The sequence below is a fragment of the Mauremys reevesii genome, linkage group 2 (assembly GCF_016161935.1).
Source record: "Mauremys reevesii isolate NIE-2019 linkage group 2, ASM1616193v1, whole genome shotgun sequence".
Classification (NCBI taxonomy): Eukaryota; Metazoa; Chordata; order Testudines; family Geoemydidae; genus Mauremys; species Mauremys reevesii.
Window position 1 is genome coordinate 27,629,653 of NC_052624.1, and position 15,917 is coordinate 27,645,569.

The 15,917-nt window shown below is 39.8% G+C and overlaps 1 protein-coding gene across 13 annotated transcripts in view; it reads left to right on the forward strand.

Annotated features, from left to right (window-relative positions):
* CUL2 (cullin 2) overlaps positions 1–15,917 on the forward strand; it is a 109,739-nt gene that overhangs the window by 48,561 nt on the left and 45,261 nt on the right. For 11 of the 13 annotated variants that reach the window (XM_039523113.1, XM_039523106.1, XM_039523109.1 and 8 more), the window contains 6 exons: positions 1,868–1,954; positions 7,111–7,207; positions 7,304–7,414; positions 8,833–8,995; positions 11,274–11,398; positions 12,895–13,002. In XM_039523113.1, the coding sequence (XP_039379047.1) occupies positions 1,868–1,954; positions 7,111–7,207; positions 7,304–7,414; positions 8,833–8,995; positions 11,274–11,398; positions 12,895–13,002 (691 nt within the window). The remainder of the gene's footprint in view (positions 1–1,867; positions 1,955–7,110; positions 7,208–7,303; positions 7,415–8,832; positions 8,996–11,273; positions 11,399–12,894; positions 13,003–15,917) is intronic. The other 2 variants (XM_039523117.1, XM_039523118.1) reach the window with 1 other exon arrangement.

Sequence of the window (15,917 nt, forward strand, 5' to 3'; positions counted from 1 at the left end):
ACCTGAAAACATATCTCCACTGCTACAATGATCCACCTCCGCCACATCACACCTTTCAAGATCCATGGGTCCTACATATGCCTATCACAACACGTGGAGTACCTCATCCAGTGCACTAAATGCCCCAATAGCAACTATATGGATGAAACCAGACAATCACTGTGCTCGTGAATGAACTTACACAGGAAAATGATAAAAGAGGAAAACACTGCATCACCTGTGGCTGAACGCTTTTCACAAAGCAATCTCTATATCTGACCTATCAGTCCTCATCTGCAAAGGAAACCTGCACAACAACTTGAAAATATGAGCCTAAGAGCTTAAATTCATAACTTTGCTAGACACTAAAAATCATGGTCTTAATAAAGACACTGGATTTATGGTTTATAAAACAACAATCTGTAACCCATTAAATCCCCTCCCCTCTCCCATAAACACAGGGGTGTTAATGGACCACTTCAGCTTGAATTGTCCCTTAGAATATGGGTTATCTACTTAGGATAATCTATTTGTTTGACCTTGTATTTAGCTTTGACACTCTGAGTACCTTTCCTAGACCTGAGGAAGAGTTATTTGTAGCTTGAAAGCTGGTAATAAAGGAGACTATCTCACCCACCTTGTCTCTCCTATATTTCACTGAAACTGTTGATATGTTGGAAATGGTTTTTATTGCTAGATTGTCAAGTATGTTATGGAAAAATAACTACACCTTTACCCTGATATAACACAACCCGATATAAGGCAGGTTCGCATACAACATGGTAAAGCTCTGACACGCTGCTCTGAGCAGTGTGTTAAGTGTGCCGGGCTAGGCTGGGGCAGAGGGTCTCGGGGGTGATCAGGGGCTCCTCCCCCCCCAGGGTCTGAGGGGCAGGAGCTGTGGTAAGGCCCTTTTGGGGGCCCTACGGTCCCAGAGTGGCCCGGGTGATTAGTGGGGGGCTGGGAACAACCCGCTCTGCTTCCCTCACCCCAGCTCCAGCCCGTGTCGCTCGGGGGTGGGAGTTTGGGGAAGGGATCCCCTCCACACTCACCAGCAGCGGCGGAAGCGGAGCAGCCCAGCCCCAGCCTGCTCCACTCCGCCAGCTCCCAGCTGTGGTGCTCCACTTCTCGCCGCAGGTGAGTGCAGGACCTTTCCCCACCTGCCCCCCAGCAACACGGCTGTGGCCAGGGCAAGGAAAGCGGAGTGGGCTGGGGCCGCGTCGTTCCGCTTCCCGTCGCAGGTGAGTGTCGGGGGGGGGGGCGGGTGTGTGTGCATTCTTTCCCCAACCTCCCTGCACTCACCGACAGTGGGAAGCGGAGCGCTGCGGCTGGGAGCTGATGGGGTGGAGTGGACTGGGGCAAGGCTGCTCCGCTTCCCGCCACTGCCAGTGAGTGCCTGTCGGAGGGGAGGGAGGGGGTGGATAGGGGTCGGGTAGGGGGTGGGGTCCTGGGGGTGATTAGGGACGGAGGTCTCTGGAGGGAGCAGTCGGAACAAGGAATTGGGGGGGGGCAAAGCAAGTTTGATATAACACGGTCTCACCTATAACATGGTGAGATTTTTTTTGTCTCCCGAGGACCACGTTATATCGGGGTAGAGGTGTATAAGTGTTTTGAAAGGTTTTTGTTTGTTTGTTTTTTGTTTTTGTTTTTTTGTTTTTTAGTGCAATACAAACTGAACAATTGAATTGGAATATTTTTAATCAAGGCCTCTGACTAAAATCTTAAACACATTTATAGTTATGCCTTTAACTAAGTACAAATGACCGTTATACTCTGTTAAATATAAGCCTGTAAATGTGTATTAGTTTTAAAGCAAGAAGACCGCAAAATATAACTAGGAGACTTAAAAATAATCCTGAATATAACACACTTTGTTCCCCCCCTCTAGCCGAAGCTATACTTCTACAAGGCAAGCTGAATGTCAACTTTTGCATTTGTGTTTGAATACAGCAGGAAGCAGACAAGATCATGAATTGTGAGGAAAATTCAAGTATGAAATACCTAAACACAGAAATAATTTGAAAAGGATTGAAGTGCTAGTTCAAATGACAGTAATTAGTAGAAACTGTCTAAAACTAGGTTACAAATTTTTCTATTAAACACATATAGTGAACTGGTTTCTTTACTAGCTATGAAATTACTAATAGTTGTTGAGGTGTTCATCCAGTGTAAAAAGAAAATCTATTAAATTCAGTAGCACTCAAAAAAAAATGTAAAAATTACATTTTAGTCTTTCATATTCTCAATGACTTCCATATCAAATTGGACTAGTTAACAAGTCTTAAAGCTTTTCTTAAAGCACAGCTTGTTCAAAAATCAAACTGAGTTCTTCCTGATGGTATACTTTCATAATCATTACAAACCAGTAATGTATTTTGTTCACAAAATTTGCAACATAATTTGCTCTTCAGTAGTTGGTTTGTTTTGCAATGTTGAATATTGGCATTGGTGCACACACAGATTCCTAGTAAACAAGCAGATGTGAATTGGAATGCGTACTTAAGAATAAGATTCTGTGTGCAAAGTATCCTGGATCCATTTTTTTAAAACAGCTTTTTAACCACATTTATTAACAGAACTTTGGATCTGAAGTAGTAATTGGAAATTTATTCTTGCATTCTTTCTGGTTACTTAAAGAATTAACACTACAGTACATTTATTTTGAAGGCCATCTAATGTAAACATAGGCTTTCCTTGCAAAGACAGCCTGTGTTTTTACTGTTGTACCCTGAACCTTAAATGTGCGTATTGGTCACAGTTGTGCAGTGTGCACTATACTGCTGCCTTGTCATTCCACCACTATAATTTAGTTCTTAAAATGACATAACAGTGTGGTTGACATGAGTTTCATTGTGTTTTACTTTAAAAGTTGTGCAGTTTTTCTTATTTGATTTTAAAAAATTAAATCGTGGGGGTGTTGGCAGGTTCAAGTGTATCATAGTCTTGTGGTATCTATAGGCTGCTTATTTGACTGACAGGCCATCTGATGTATCAGATAAATGCATGGTGATGAAGTTTTCCACATAGTTCTATCAATAAATATATTAACAAAATAATCGATAGCAAGATTATACTGCTCAGAAATAAGTTTTATATGTGCTTATCTTAAAATGAGGAACTTATAAAGTGCCTGTTAGAAAATTACTGTTCTAAAGTACCATAGTGGGCATTGTCATTTTCTGAAGAATCGTTTTTTAATATCTATACAAAGATGTTTATTTTTAAACATAATCTTATTTAAAAAAAATAAAAATGTAAAAATCTGAAGTGGCTTGAAATATGAGGAGACCTCAATAGTGTTCATTTACCTATTAAAATATTTTCTCCTTTTTTTTTTTTTTTGGTGAGCCAAAACATATCTTTGCAACACAGTCCTTTGGTCATGTTTGAAATACTTACATAATAGCATACCTGTAGTGAAAGAGTGAGTACACCAGAAAATGTTTGGCAGTACAGCAATATCAGCAAACTCTCCTGCTGTAGACGAAGCTTCGATCAGCAAATATTGACTTTGGCTTTTATAGCTTATATCAGTTCCACAAATGAAGTAGACTATACTGACGACAGTTTTTTGCTGGTATATCTGTCTCTACACTAGGGCTTTTGCCCATATACAAATTTTATTAAAAAAATCCTACTGCAAACCCATGTTGTTACACTGACAAAAGTTTCTAGTGCATACCAGGCGTGGGCCAATTCTGTCGCTAATTTTAAGAACCCTCATCTTTTCTTTTACTTTATTTATAGTTCACTATTTTGTGTGATGGTTGGGTCTGGACTATTTTTGTTCTACGTGTCTGTTCTAGGTTTCTTGGTTTATGAGTTTCATTATTGTAGGTACATAGATTGCTTGATGGTACTGGCTGCTCCAGAACATTACTAACAAACAAGAAGATTGTAGATGTGCTGTGTCTGTAAAATGTCTATAACAAACACATTTGCTGCTTTTTTTGTCTTGGTGAAGGTCACTTTTTCCTTAATGTTGTTTCTATATGAGTTTCACACTTGAGGAGACAGTTTTGAATTATCCTCTTTGGACCCTCCAGAGGAACGCTTATCAAAGTGATAGAAAAATTGCCATGGATCTAAGGGCAAAACACTAGATATAGCTTGCTCTTTAGGTTCCAAGGGATCTCAGAAAACTTCAAATCTTGGAATTACTTAAATGGTGCTTAAAGAACCAGTTCCTGTGGATCCATTGAGTAGTGGATCCAGGAGGTATTCCAGAACAGATGTTGGTGCTAGAGATTCATTTGGTATGGTATAGTATTTGGTCCTTGACAGAGTAGTTTCTGGTCTGACAACATCTTTTCCTCCTCTGGCTAGGACCTAGGACCTGAGAGGTATCTGTGTCAGTCTCAGTTATAGCAGAAATAAGCCTCTTCCAGGTCATTCTGGCATCCAGCATCCTGTTGGCTTCACAGGGGACTATTTCTAATTTTAGATGGATTTAGAGGGGTGCTCAAAGTAAAAAACTGTGTTTGTGTGTGTCCTGGTCCCTATACATGCTAGCCTTTTGCTGCTCTGGACCATTTTTGCTTTTGAACCGTGTGATCTTTTTGATAGCAACCTCTTGCTTCTCACTAACATTCTTGCTCTAGAGGACCACAAGAAAACCCTGTGCCTGTTTGCTACCCTTCACATAAAAGGGACAGAAATACTTCATCAGTTCTATGTTGACCTCCTCTGGTTTGGAGAGCATTCGTCTATGATGACCTTTCAGGTACAGATGGTAGGCGATGAATACAATGTGCTGTCTGAGTCAGTGCTTGGCAAACATGAACATTGTTTGACTCAGAGAGAAGCTAATGATGGCTGTAAGTTATTAAAGATGAAAATATTTGTAAAATGGAACTCACCACAATTTTTGGTAGCAGTTTTGTTCTTTACTATTATGCTTGAAGCTGCTAAAACACACATTCTGAGAAATCAGCGTCAGACTGCATCATGGTTAATGGAGGAGGAGGAGGAGGAGGAGTTTGTGGTAAAAAAATGACACATCATGAGAGAAAGTGGCTTGGAGGCTGAAGAACGCAGTAGAGAATACAAGAAATTGAGCAGACGGATTCAAAGGAAGACTTGATGAGATAAGAACAAATACATCACAGCAAAATGAAAGGATCTTGAGCGTTATAAAGAGAGTAAGAATATAAAAGATATATTCACAGTGGTCAGACTTCCCACTGAAAGGTTTTCCCTGCAACAGAGTGTAATAGACGATCACGATGGCAGAATTCTTACTGAAGATGATGATATCAAACACAGGTGGATGGATTATTGCGCCAGTCTTATCAGAGCCACTTAAAATGCAGGACGACAGAAAAGAGACTATAGAGACGGAACTATCAGTCTTGTGGGAGGAAGGGGTGCGTGCTATTATGAAAATGAAGCCTATGATAGCACTCAAGTAGATAACGTAACTACAATTGCTAAAAGCGATTGGTGACAACTATATTGATCTTGTGGAAAATTTGCAACAATGCATGAATGACTAGAAATTGGCCAGACAACTGAATGAAGGGAATTTTTCTGCCCTCACCAAAGAAAGAGGATATTACAGAGGTCAGTAACTAGCATACTATCTCCCTGCTATGACGTGCAATTAAAGTGCTGATGAACATAATTCAGGAATGCATGAAGTGAATGATAGAAGCAGAGCTATCACCACAGCAAGCTGGTTTCAGAGAGGGACAAGCACATGTGAACAAATTTGTGAATATATGTCATGTCATATTCAAAAATGCAGACCGTATAATCACCCATAGATTGTGTTTCATTGACTTCTCCAAAGTGTTTGTCATCTGACATGACTGTCTCTGGAAGACACTGGCAAACATGGGGATTCCAAAGCATCTAACTGAACTCATTAGTATCAAATGTCAGTAACAGACCATGATGTGAACAGCACTGGGCGATAGTGAGTGGTTAAACTTTTTCATGGGGCAGCATGAGAGAGAATGAACATGTACAGAGAATTTATTATGTGAGAAGCCCTGGAAGTTTTTGATAAAGAGGAAGGAGCTGGGGTTTCTGTTGGTGGACACTTCTTAACTAACTTCAAGTATGATGCTCTTCGCTGCAACCATCGATGCAATGAATGTAGAAGTCTGTAAAAGTGTTAGTGAGGAATATGGATTATTTCTGAATGGTGAAAACTAAATGGACATATGTTGAAACAATAACAGGATGCAAGTGGACATGACAATTTAATGGTCAAGTGGTAGAGGCAGCAGATAGGTGATCCCAGATAATTAGATTTATCTAACGAAGGAGTCTACACCAAAAAAATTAGATCACCAGGGATGGCTTGCTCAGCCATGGTCTTCCTTATGAAAGTGTGGAAAGACCATGGCATCTTGGAATGTACAAAGGTTCAACGGGTGAAAAGCTTAAGATTTCTCCATCACTACTTATGAGTGGAATCCTGGGGAACAAATGCTGCTGACAAGAAGAAAACTGAAGCCTTTGCGATGTGATGCTGGTGAAGACTCTTGTATCTCCTGGATGGGAAAGACAAAAAACATGTTGGAAATATTATTGGAGAGAAATCAGCAAGAGCAAGCTTACATACTTGGATCACAGACCGTATATATAGAGAGAAGAACCTGGAGACATTTATCATGGAAGGAGTGGTGGTGGGCCATTTGTAGTAAGAATCGACCAGCATAGAGATGAATAAATTGTGTGTGGCCTATCATTGGGAGATCAGTTGCTTAGTGTGCAAGTGAGTGATGGATCAAAAAGGCTTCCAGAATTGCTAAGAAGTCACCAGTATTCAGACAGGAATAAATGGATTTTACTTACTTACCTACCTACTTCTTAAGCTGGAGTTCATTGACTTCTAGTATTCTTAATGTGCTCAGTACTTACTCAGTACTTGTTCTGTGGAGGCTGGCAAAGACTTATGCATCACCATTTCTGTAGTCTTCATGGAATGAGAAGGAGAGAAATTGAATCAGTGTTCACTGGTATATCATAAGATTAATCTTATAAATTTTTATCTTTGGTTAATTTAAACAAAAACAATAACTGGAAAATCTTCCATCCAATGTCAAGGGGTTCCATGTCTGATGTCTGTCTTAGTAGTCATACAGTTTCTTAGGAATGCATATTTGTTTTTGCCTATTTCAGTGATCGCTGTGGAGAAGACCCAAACCAGAAAGTAATCCATGGGGTTATTAACTCCTTTGTTCATGTTGAACAGTATAAGAAAAAATTCCCCCTAAAGGTAAAAATGCATGATTGCTTGGTGTATTTTTAATTGTGAATTTTAATACTTTAATACCTTGTATTATTTGTCCTTGATTAGACTTTCTTGATTTAGTTTTATCAGGAAATTTTTGAGTGTCCTTTTCTGAATGAAACAGGGGAGTATTATAAACAAGAAGCTTCAAACTTATTGCAAGAGTCAAACTGCTCACAGTATATGGAAAAGGTAAGAAGCCCCACTTTGACTTTCATCTATTGTGTGTATGTAAAAAATATGTAAAGGCAGACTACAGAACAAGTTAATTACTTTTTATACAATAGAATATGTTAAAATGTTAATTATTTTAGAAGGGAAAGATTTTTGTACTAATTTTCGTCCTGATGGTACAACTACATGCACTCAAAATGAAAAATAGGTGGTTTTTATTTTGAAGACATACCGTATTTGTTTCTACAATTCTGTCTCATTGCCTTGGCCAATGAGAACACACATATGGTGTACTTTTACAGAGTGAACATAGATATCATAAGGCTGGGAGATAGGCTTTCCAGAAACCTTGTTAAACAGCTTATGAAATTAATTATATTTAAAAACAAATTGGCTGGCAAGATCAAAAATTAGGAATTTACTAGCTGTCTGAACTGCAGAAAGTTGTTCCATAATTATTTCCCCTTTTTAAATTGTCTTCTACCTCTGTCATGTTTATTTTATTACCTGTTTTGCTGTATACGTTTTTGTGCTTTCTTCTTGCTCTGGGGTGGTTATGAATTTTTTTTGTTATGATTAATCTAAGTAAATATTACTACCCAAACCCTTTATATTGCTTTTTGGTTTCAAACTTTACAGACATTATACTCTGATTAACTGATAAATGTGGATAATGTGTAATCCTAGATTTTAAAAATAACTTCAATTCAGCGAATCACAATCCTAGTGTAGTAATTTTCGAGTGTGTAATAATGCCCAGGTTATGGGCCTGAGTTACAGGCAGGAAGTTAGTGTTGCTCAAAGATAATCAGGAAGGAGGTGACTGTGAGGGAGGAGAGGAGCAGATTAATAGCTCAATTTTAGGCATGTAAACCTTCAGCTGATGGCTAGACATCCACGAGGAGATGTCAGAGAGATTCTGAGATGGTAGTTGAATGTATTTTGTATATGAAATTACCCAGATATGAGAGAGAGAGAGGGAGAAGAGAAGGGGACGAAGGGCAGAGCTCTGTGGAACTCCTGCAGAAACTTGGAAAGGGGATGAGGAGGATCCTCTGCAGAACATGCTGAAAGAGCAATAAGAGAGGTTGGATGAGAACCACGAGAGAACAGGGTCACAGAAGCCAAGACGGAATAAAATTGCAAAAGGAGGAGCATGGTCAGCAGCATTAGATCTCACAAACTATAATGAGATTTGGGCCTAGTCAATAGTTGAGTCACCAATGCAAACAGGAATTAATGCAAGAAATAAAGTTAATGATTCAGTAGGTAGCAGTCTTCTCTCTGAATTAGCATTGAACTCATGCCTCAGTGTCATGCACAAATTCAAGTTTGCCTTTCCTACTTAAATTCTCAAATCGTATGCAATTCTCCTTTCCTCTCGTAAACTGTTCTGTAGTATTTATCTGTTCTATAGCTTGAAACTTTGCCTATAGGTTTTAGGTAGATTAAAAGATGAAGAAATGCGATGTCGGAAGTACTTACACCCCAGCTCATATGGCAAAGTAATTCATGAATGCCAGCAGCGAATGGTAGCTGATCACTTGCAGTTTCTGCATGCAGAATGCCATAATATCATCAGACAAGAGAAAAGAAGTGGTAAGTCTCACAAAATATTAAATGTTCCGTAGGTGTTGTGTATGTTATATTTTGCAATTGATGATTTAAACAGATAGAACTCTTCCCTCTGCATTAGCATTGAACTAGTGCAGGAGTGGGCAAACTTTTTGGGCCGAGGGACACATTTGGGTGGGGAAATTGTATGCAGGGCCGGGGCAGGAGGTTGGGGTGCATGAGGGAGTGCGGGGTGTGGGAGGGAGCTCAGGGCAAGGCATTGGGGCAGAGGGGGCGTGCGGGATGCTTCAGGGGGCTTAGGGAAGGGGGGTTGGGTGCGGAGTGCAGGAGGGGGTTCAGGGCAGGGGTGTAGGAGGGGTGTGGACTGTGGGAGGGGGCTCAGGGCAGGGGGTTGTTGAGGTGCAGGAGGGGTTGCGGCTCTAGGGTGGTAGCAGGGCGCACCGGGGCTTGGGCAGGCTCCCTGCATGCCTGCCCTGACCCCGGCCTCACGCACTCCAGGAAGCGCTGCGGCCCCTGAAGGAGGGGAGGGTGGAGGGCTCTGCATGCGCTGCCCTTGCCGCGCCTCCAGGCACCTCCCCCAAAGCTCCCATTGGCCGCGGTTCCCTGTTCCCGGCCAGTGGGAGCTGCGGGGGGCAGTGCCTGGTGGCATGGGCAAAGCAAGAAGCCCTCTGTCCCCCCGCCCGGGGGCCATAGGGAAGTGGTGCCGGCTGCTTCTGCAGAGCAGCAAGAGGCCCGTGGCACCCCGGGGGCAATCCCCTGGGCGATATTCGGCCCACAGGCTGTAGTTTCCCCACCCCTGAACTAGTGCCTCAGTGTCCTGGACAAATTCCAATATTCTCCTTCCCTATCTACCTATCCAGTCTCTGCTTAAAATAGCATAACTTGTAAGATTTAGTTCTCATATTACTTATATTTACGCATTTCCAAACAGTACTAGTTTCTCATGATTCCAGCTTTCTTTGGAAGTGAGGAAGAACAAGTCTCAGATAACCCTACTGCTCCAAAGTGTTGGTACATCTGCCTTTTTACATATGGCCGAGGAAATTTCCCTGATCTCAAACTTTCCTAGACTGCAATCCACAGGTGCTTTCTAGCCTGACCTTGGTCTTCTTGCTAAGGGGATGGCTACTGAAAGGACCCAGTGTGTGTCAAAGTAATAAGCACCTTCTAAGGCATGGGAAAAATCCAAACTATTTTTTTTTCTTGTAGCAGCCTACTAATAAAGTTTATCCTGCCTCTTACTATATGTTCTTCAGATTATTTCTTCTTTGAGTGGCCTCTGCACATTTCCCACTATTGGGAGATGTACCTGTGTTACTAGAATCTTGTAGGAGCAGTGTTTACCGCTAGTCAGATTCTTGTTTATCCAATGAAATATCTATTTCCTTGACACCTGATGGTGGTGTTAATTTAGGCTTCTAATTCTGTAAAGATGGGCTGGGAACTTAAGATGGCCTCACTACATCCTGTGTGGATGCTGATGGATATTTATAAATAATTCTTCTGGAGATTTATTATATTCATTGCTTGTTTATGTAAAGTAGGAATTGCTGGACAGATTCATTCTACTATAAGTCTGTGTCTGGGATGCAGAAATATGAATTTCTATCTATTAATTTGTTTTGTGTTCCTTGACACTGGCTTGTAATAACTCACCAAGAGGAGAGAGGGATAAAGCAGCATTCCTATCACAAATATTCCTAGCTACGCATTTTCAGGATTAAAGTTTGGTATTTTATATCACGTTTTCTTTAATCAAGTTTTTCTATTGAATGGTAGACTCCTTTTGCTGTCTCCTAGGAAGCAATCACTTAAATATTTTAAAAGTTTTCTAAGCTGATGTGGAGCAAAGTGAGAAAAGTCTAGCAGAGGACACCAGAGCGCTCTCGTCGTTTGCCACCTGTTACCTGCTGACATGGAGCTCTAGGAAGATAGAAGATAGGAAATAAATTAGCCCAGTGGTGTTCTACCTTTTTCATACTGGGGCACTGCCCCTTGTCACTCCAACCCTATTTGGAACTCTTTCAATTTAGGAATATGTGAAGTGCAGATTGGTTGTAACTCCACCAGTTACCAGGTGAAAATTGATATATGTTTCAACCTTCATCCTTCCTTTTCCTGCTTTTCACTTTATCTTTAGTTCAATATTTAGATTATTTATTTCATAAGATTTTTCAAGGAAAAGGACAGTTTAATTTTAATTTTGGTAAAGATCCATGCAGATTTATGGTGCTATGTAAATGTTAGTTTAGAGTAGTGGATTTTTGAAATATACTGTGTAAAAAGTATGTCTTTATTGCAGACATGGCAAATATGTACACACTGCTTCGTGCTGTGTCAAGTGGTTTACCTCATATGATTCAAGAACTACAAAACCATATCCATGATGAGGGCCTTAGAGCAACCAGCAATCTTTCTCAGGAAAATGTAAGTTTCCTGTGGCAGCTGAGTTAACCTATCTTATTACATTCCTGATGAAATCTTTGTTTTCTTCCCTAGGCTGATTTAGTTTATTGCCTACAGACGAATGGTAGCATTGAACAGAAACACCGGTATCATGTTGTAACCGATACGATACAATGTTTTTTAAAACACCCTATTAACCATTGTTATTTTTTAAAACTTGTTTATGTTAAATAGATTTGGAACTTTGTGCACAAATTGCAGTTTTGATCAGCTCTCAGTTGTGTAATGCATTGATTCAGGTTTTTTAATTTCTTCTTGCTGGATCAACTTGATCAGTTTTTTTTAATAATTGTGTAAAGTCGTCATGGCAAATGGTCGTCTGCTGTTAAAAGGTGCTCTTGTTCTGCTAAATTTTGTTCCCAGACAGTTGCCAATGGGCTGTTTTGGTTCATTAGGAAACAAAAATATCACTTGGTTTGATTAAATGTTATTTATTTGTAAGTATGGGCATCCTGTGCTAGTACCAGGAAAGTCTTTTTCACTTAGTTGCTCTATAGTAGCAGCTGTACAGCTGCATAGCCCCACACTTGCATCAGAATTTCTGAAAGTACTTTGACTATTCAGTTGTTCTGCTAAAATGTTTTTGTTAAACCTGATTTTATTAGTTCATTTTTTTTAAGTACTCGCTTTTTATATCCACATGTGGAATGTGCTTGTGGCACTGCTGTTGTAGAAAAGCAGGGCTTCCACCTGCAGTTCTGTTCACACGTTTATACAGCACTAGTTTCAACTTGGCATCTAGATCTGATGTTCGCTTTAGGACGGAAGTTCCTGTCATCCTTTTTATTAATTAGAACTCTCAGCCCACTTTTTGAGAAGGTGGTACTGTTATTTAGACTCTCTCGAGTGTCAATATGCCCCCCCCCACAGTCCACACCCCTCCTGCACCCCTGCCCTTGAAGAAAAAAGTTGACTTATTTTAGTAACTGTGGTTTCTCAAACATTGCATTTGCATGTTCACATATACTCTTCGTCAGAGTACTGCCCAAAGATTTTAGGATTTAGAGCAGCTGCTCCTAAACTTTTTAGGGTCAAACATAAGTTTCTTAAAAAAATTGTTGTGAACGGATGGAACATCAAGCTCACATACCGGCATTGGTATGTGTACCACAGTTTGGGAACCCCTGGTTTAGAAGAGAGGCCTGGGGTTGACGTACACTTATAATCTTAATTCTGAAAGTTTGGTGCCGCATTTCATGCCATGTTTTGGTGCTTATGTCTCAAGGGCACATCTTCTCCAGGCAATTCCCAAAACTCCACAGTGCCGTGGCTGCATCCTACTAGTGTGAATATGCAGGAGAAACTGTCTTAGAGACTCAGTTACTTGTTAGTGACTGACTTTTGATGATAATTTTCCTCCAGAATAACCATGACAATCTATTTCTATTAATTTTTTACATTTTTGTATAGCTATTGAATTTTTCAATAAACCTGTTTTCTGTATTGTATATTTTTAGATGCCAACTCAGTTTGTGGAGTCTGTTTTGGAAGTACATAGTAAATTTGTTCAACTTATCAACACCGTTTTGAATGGTGACCAGCACTTTATGAGTGCCCTTGACAAGGTAATTTTTCACAATATAATAAACACTGCACTCCAGAATACGGAATCCTTTTTTTTCACTAGAGCGTAGTAGAGTTCGTTGTTCAGCAATAAAACAATACTCTGGAGGGAACTCTCATGGAGTTCTCTTGTTTTAAAGCAAAGGGAAAAAAAACTAAGTAATTTAGTACTCACAAAAATAGATCCTGTGTACAAAGGAAACAGTCACGTTTTTTCCAACCATTGGTATTCAAATTCAACCTAAAAGGATGGACATCTTTGTCATCAAAAGAGCTATTGAAGATCTTGAAATGAAAATGGATCTCTTATCTCCAACTAATATGAAAATAAAATATGTATATTTATAATATATTGTGTCTACTTATAAACAACATCAAAACTACCTTTTATTTTCTTGGCAACAATAAATTAGACTCTGATCACTGAAGTTGCCAGGTATGTTAAATAAACATTAATTTTTTATCTTATTGTTGGAAATTACTTGATCATACAGAGTTGTGTCGAAACTGTTTAATTGCTCAACATGGGTAATTGCCCTGCTCTGATTACTTACCATTTTGAGGACCGAACTCTATTTAGAATCAAGTAAATGTTTTGGGAGATGAGGTTTATATAACTGTTTTGTAAAATGTATAGCCAGTTAAGGCATTTGTTCCTAGGTACTACAATTGGCACCCTATAAATATAATACAAGTTAGATTATAATAGTAGTAGTAGTAGTTTATTTTCAAATAGCATGGCTAGGCTCTCTCAAGATCAGGTGTCTGGTTTCCTCAAGAAAAGATGAATGGTATCTAATGCCTTCAACCAGTTGTTAATTTGTTGGACCAGGATTATAATTTTCACATGTACAATATTTTAACTATTAAAATTTTCTTATCCCCTGTCACCAAACTCTGGACACCTTATGTCTTAGATTTTTTTTTTTAGGGATAAAGATATAGATTAGGATAAATATTGTATATTTGCAATATCACTTTTTCTATTTTGGGGGTGTATTTTGAGCTTCTAGGAGTTATGTCCATTTTTGTCACATCATATATTTTGTTAATACAGGGCTTTTCAGGAATTTGTAGCCATGTATCAGGATGTTGCTGAACCACATGCTGCACTGTACAGAGGAGTTCTAGGTTTGACCATATTCCTGTACAGATGAGTTTTGGCTTTAAGCTTCATAATGTAATATAGAAAGTTAATGGTTATCTGTGGTGATAAATATTGCCTATATCATATGTCAATTAAATGTTTGTTGAATTTTGAAGCTTAAAATCCCATATCTACATATACAGAGTGTAGACAAGGTTCCTTCCAGAGAAGGCCTCTGTAACCCCTTTCCTCCAAAGACGTCATGTGATTCAGCAATGTGGAGCCTATGGGGAAGGGGGCGACTTCAAACTCCTGGAAAACACTAAAAACACAGGAGTAGAGAGCTTCAGTGAAGCCCTTCTGCTTGATTTCTTTGGAAAATAACTTGTGACCCAAAAATCCTTGAATGTATATGTAGTTCACAGGAACTGGTGTATGGTATTTTTCGGTTTTGCATATACTCAGGTTGTGTTGCAATTATTTCAGTAAGACTTAAATATGAAACGCTGTTCAGAATACTAATGTTGACAACTCCGTTACTCTTCTCATCACTTATGCCCTGATTCTGAGTTATCATTAATTCCCTTTTCTTCTCCCTCACATTCAGACTCTCTCCAGATCTCATCTTTACCATAACGTTTCAAAGATCTGCCTCTCCCGCTTCTCCCCATAGTCCTTTAGATGCTGAGATACTTTTACAGTCTACGGTGTCTCCCTGAAGTTCAAATATACGCTCCTGACTTAAGGCTTTGCCGCTGCTTCTTGTATCTAATTTGCTCTCTCTTTTCACTCCCCACTGTGTACTCCCAGGCCAAATTATGCACTGTTCTGATTTCTCATCTTATTGCGCCCTTTGTGTTCTCCCACACTCATGTTTGTTCATCCTGCTCTCTACTTTTGGAACATCTTTCTTCCTCTTCACCTTGCATCCTTTCTCCTCCTTTGCATTCCTAATCAAAACAATTCTGTGACCTTGCTTTCCTATACCAGATCAGCCACACCATCACTAGTTCATTCACCTGCATGTCCACCAATGTAATATACGCCATCATATGCCAGCAATGCCCCTCTGCTATGTACATTGGCCAAACTGGACAGTCCCTACGGAAAAGGATAAATGGACACAAATCAGATATTAGAAATGGCCATATACAGAAACCTGTAGGAGAACACTTCAGTCTCCCTGGACACACAATAGCAGATTTAAAGGTAGCCATCCTGCAGCAAAAAAACTTCAGGACCAGACTTCAAAGAGAAACTGCTGAGCTTCAGTTCATCTGCAAATTTGACACCATCAGCTCAGGATTTAACAAAGACTGTGAATGGCTAGCCAACTACAAAAGCAGTTTCTCCTCCCTTGGTTTTCACATCTCAAGTGCTAGAAGAGGGCCTCATCCTCCTTGATTGAACTAACCTCATTATCTCTAGCCTGCTTCTTGCTTGCATATATATATACCTGCCCCTGGAAATTTCCACTACATGCATCCGACGAAGTGGGTATTCACCCACAAATGCTCATGCTCCAATACGTCTATTAGTCTATAAGGTGACACAGGAGTCTTTGCTGCTTTTGCTTTCCATAGCTGACTTGCTCACCTGTGCGATTTTCTCCTCCCCTTTGGTCCTTCCACAGTCTTGCTAATAAATATCACCGCTTACGATTTGCTCATCGGATACTCTTTCACATTATCACATAATGATTCACATAATGTGTCAATCATTATCTCCCTCTTCTTGTCCATTCTTCTGTTCTATGTTTGTCTTTTGTTAGGATAGTCTTTGCCCTGAAGAACTTGCAGTGTCTTCATGCCTCCCTGTAAATCACCAAAG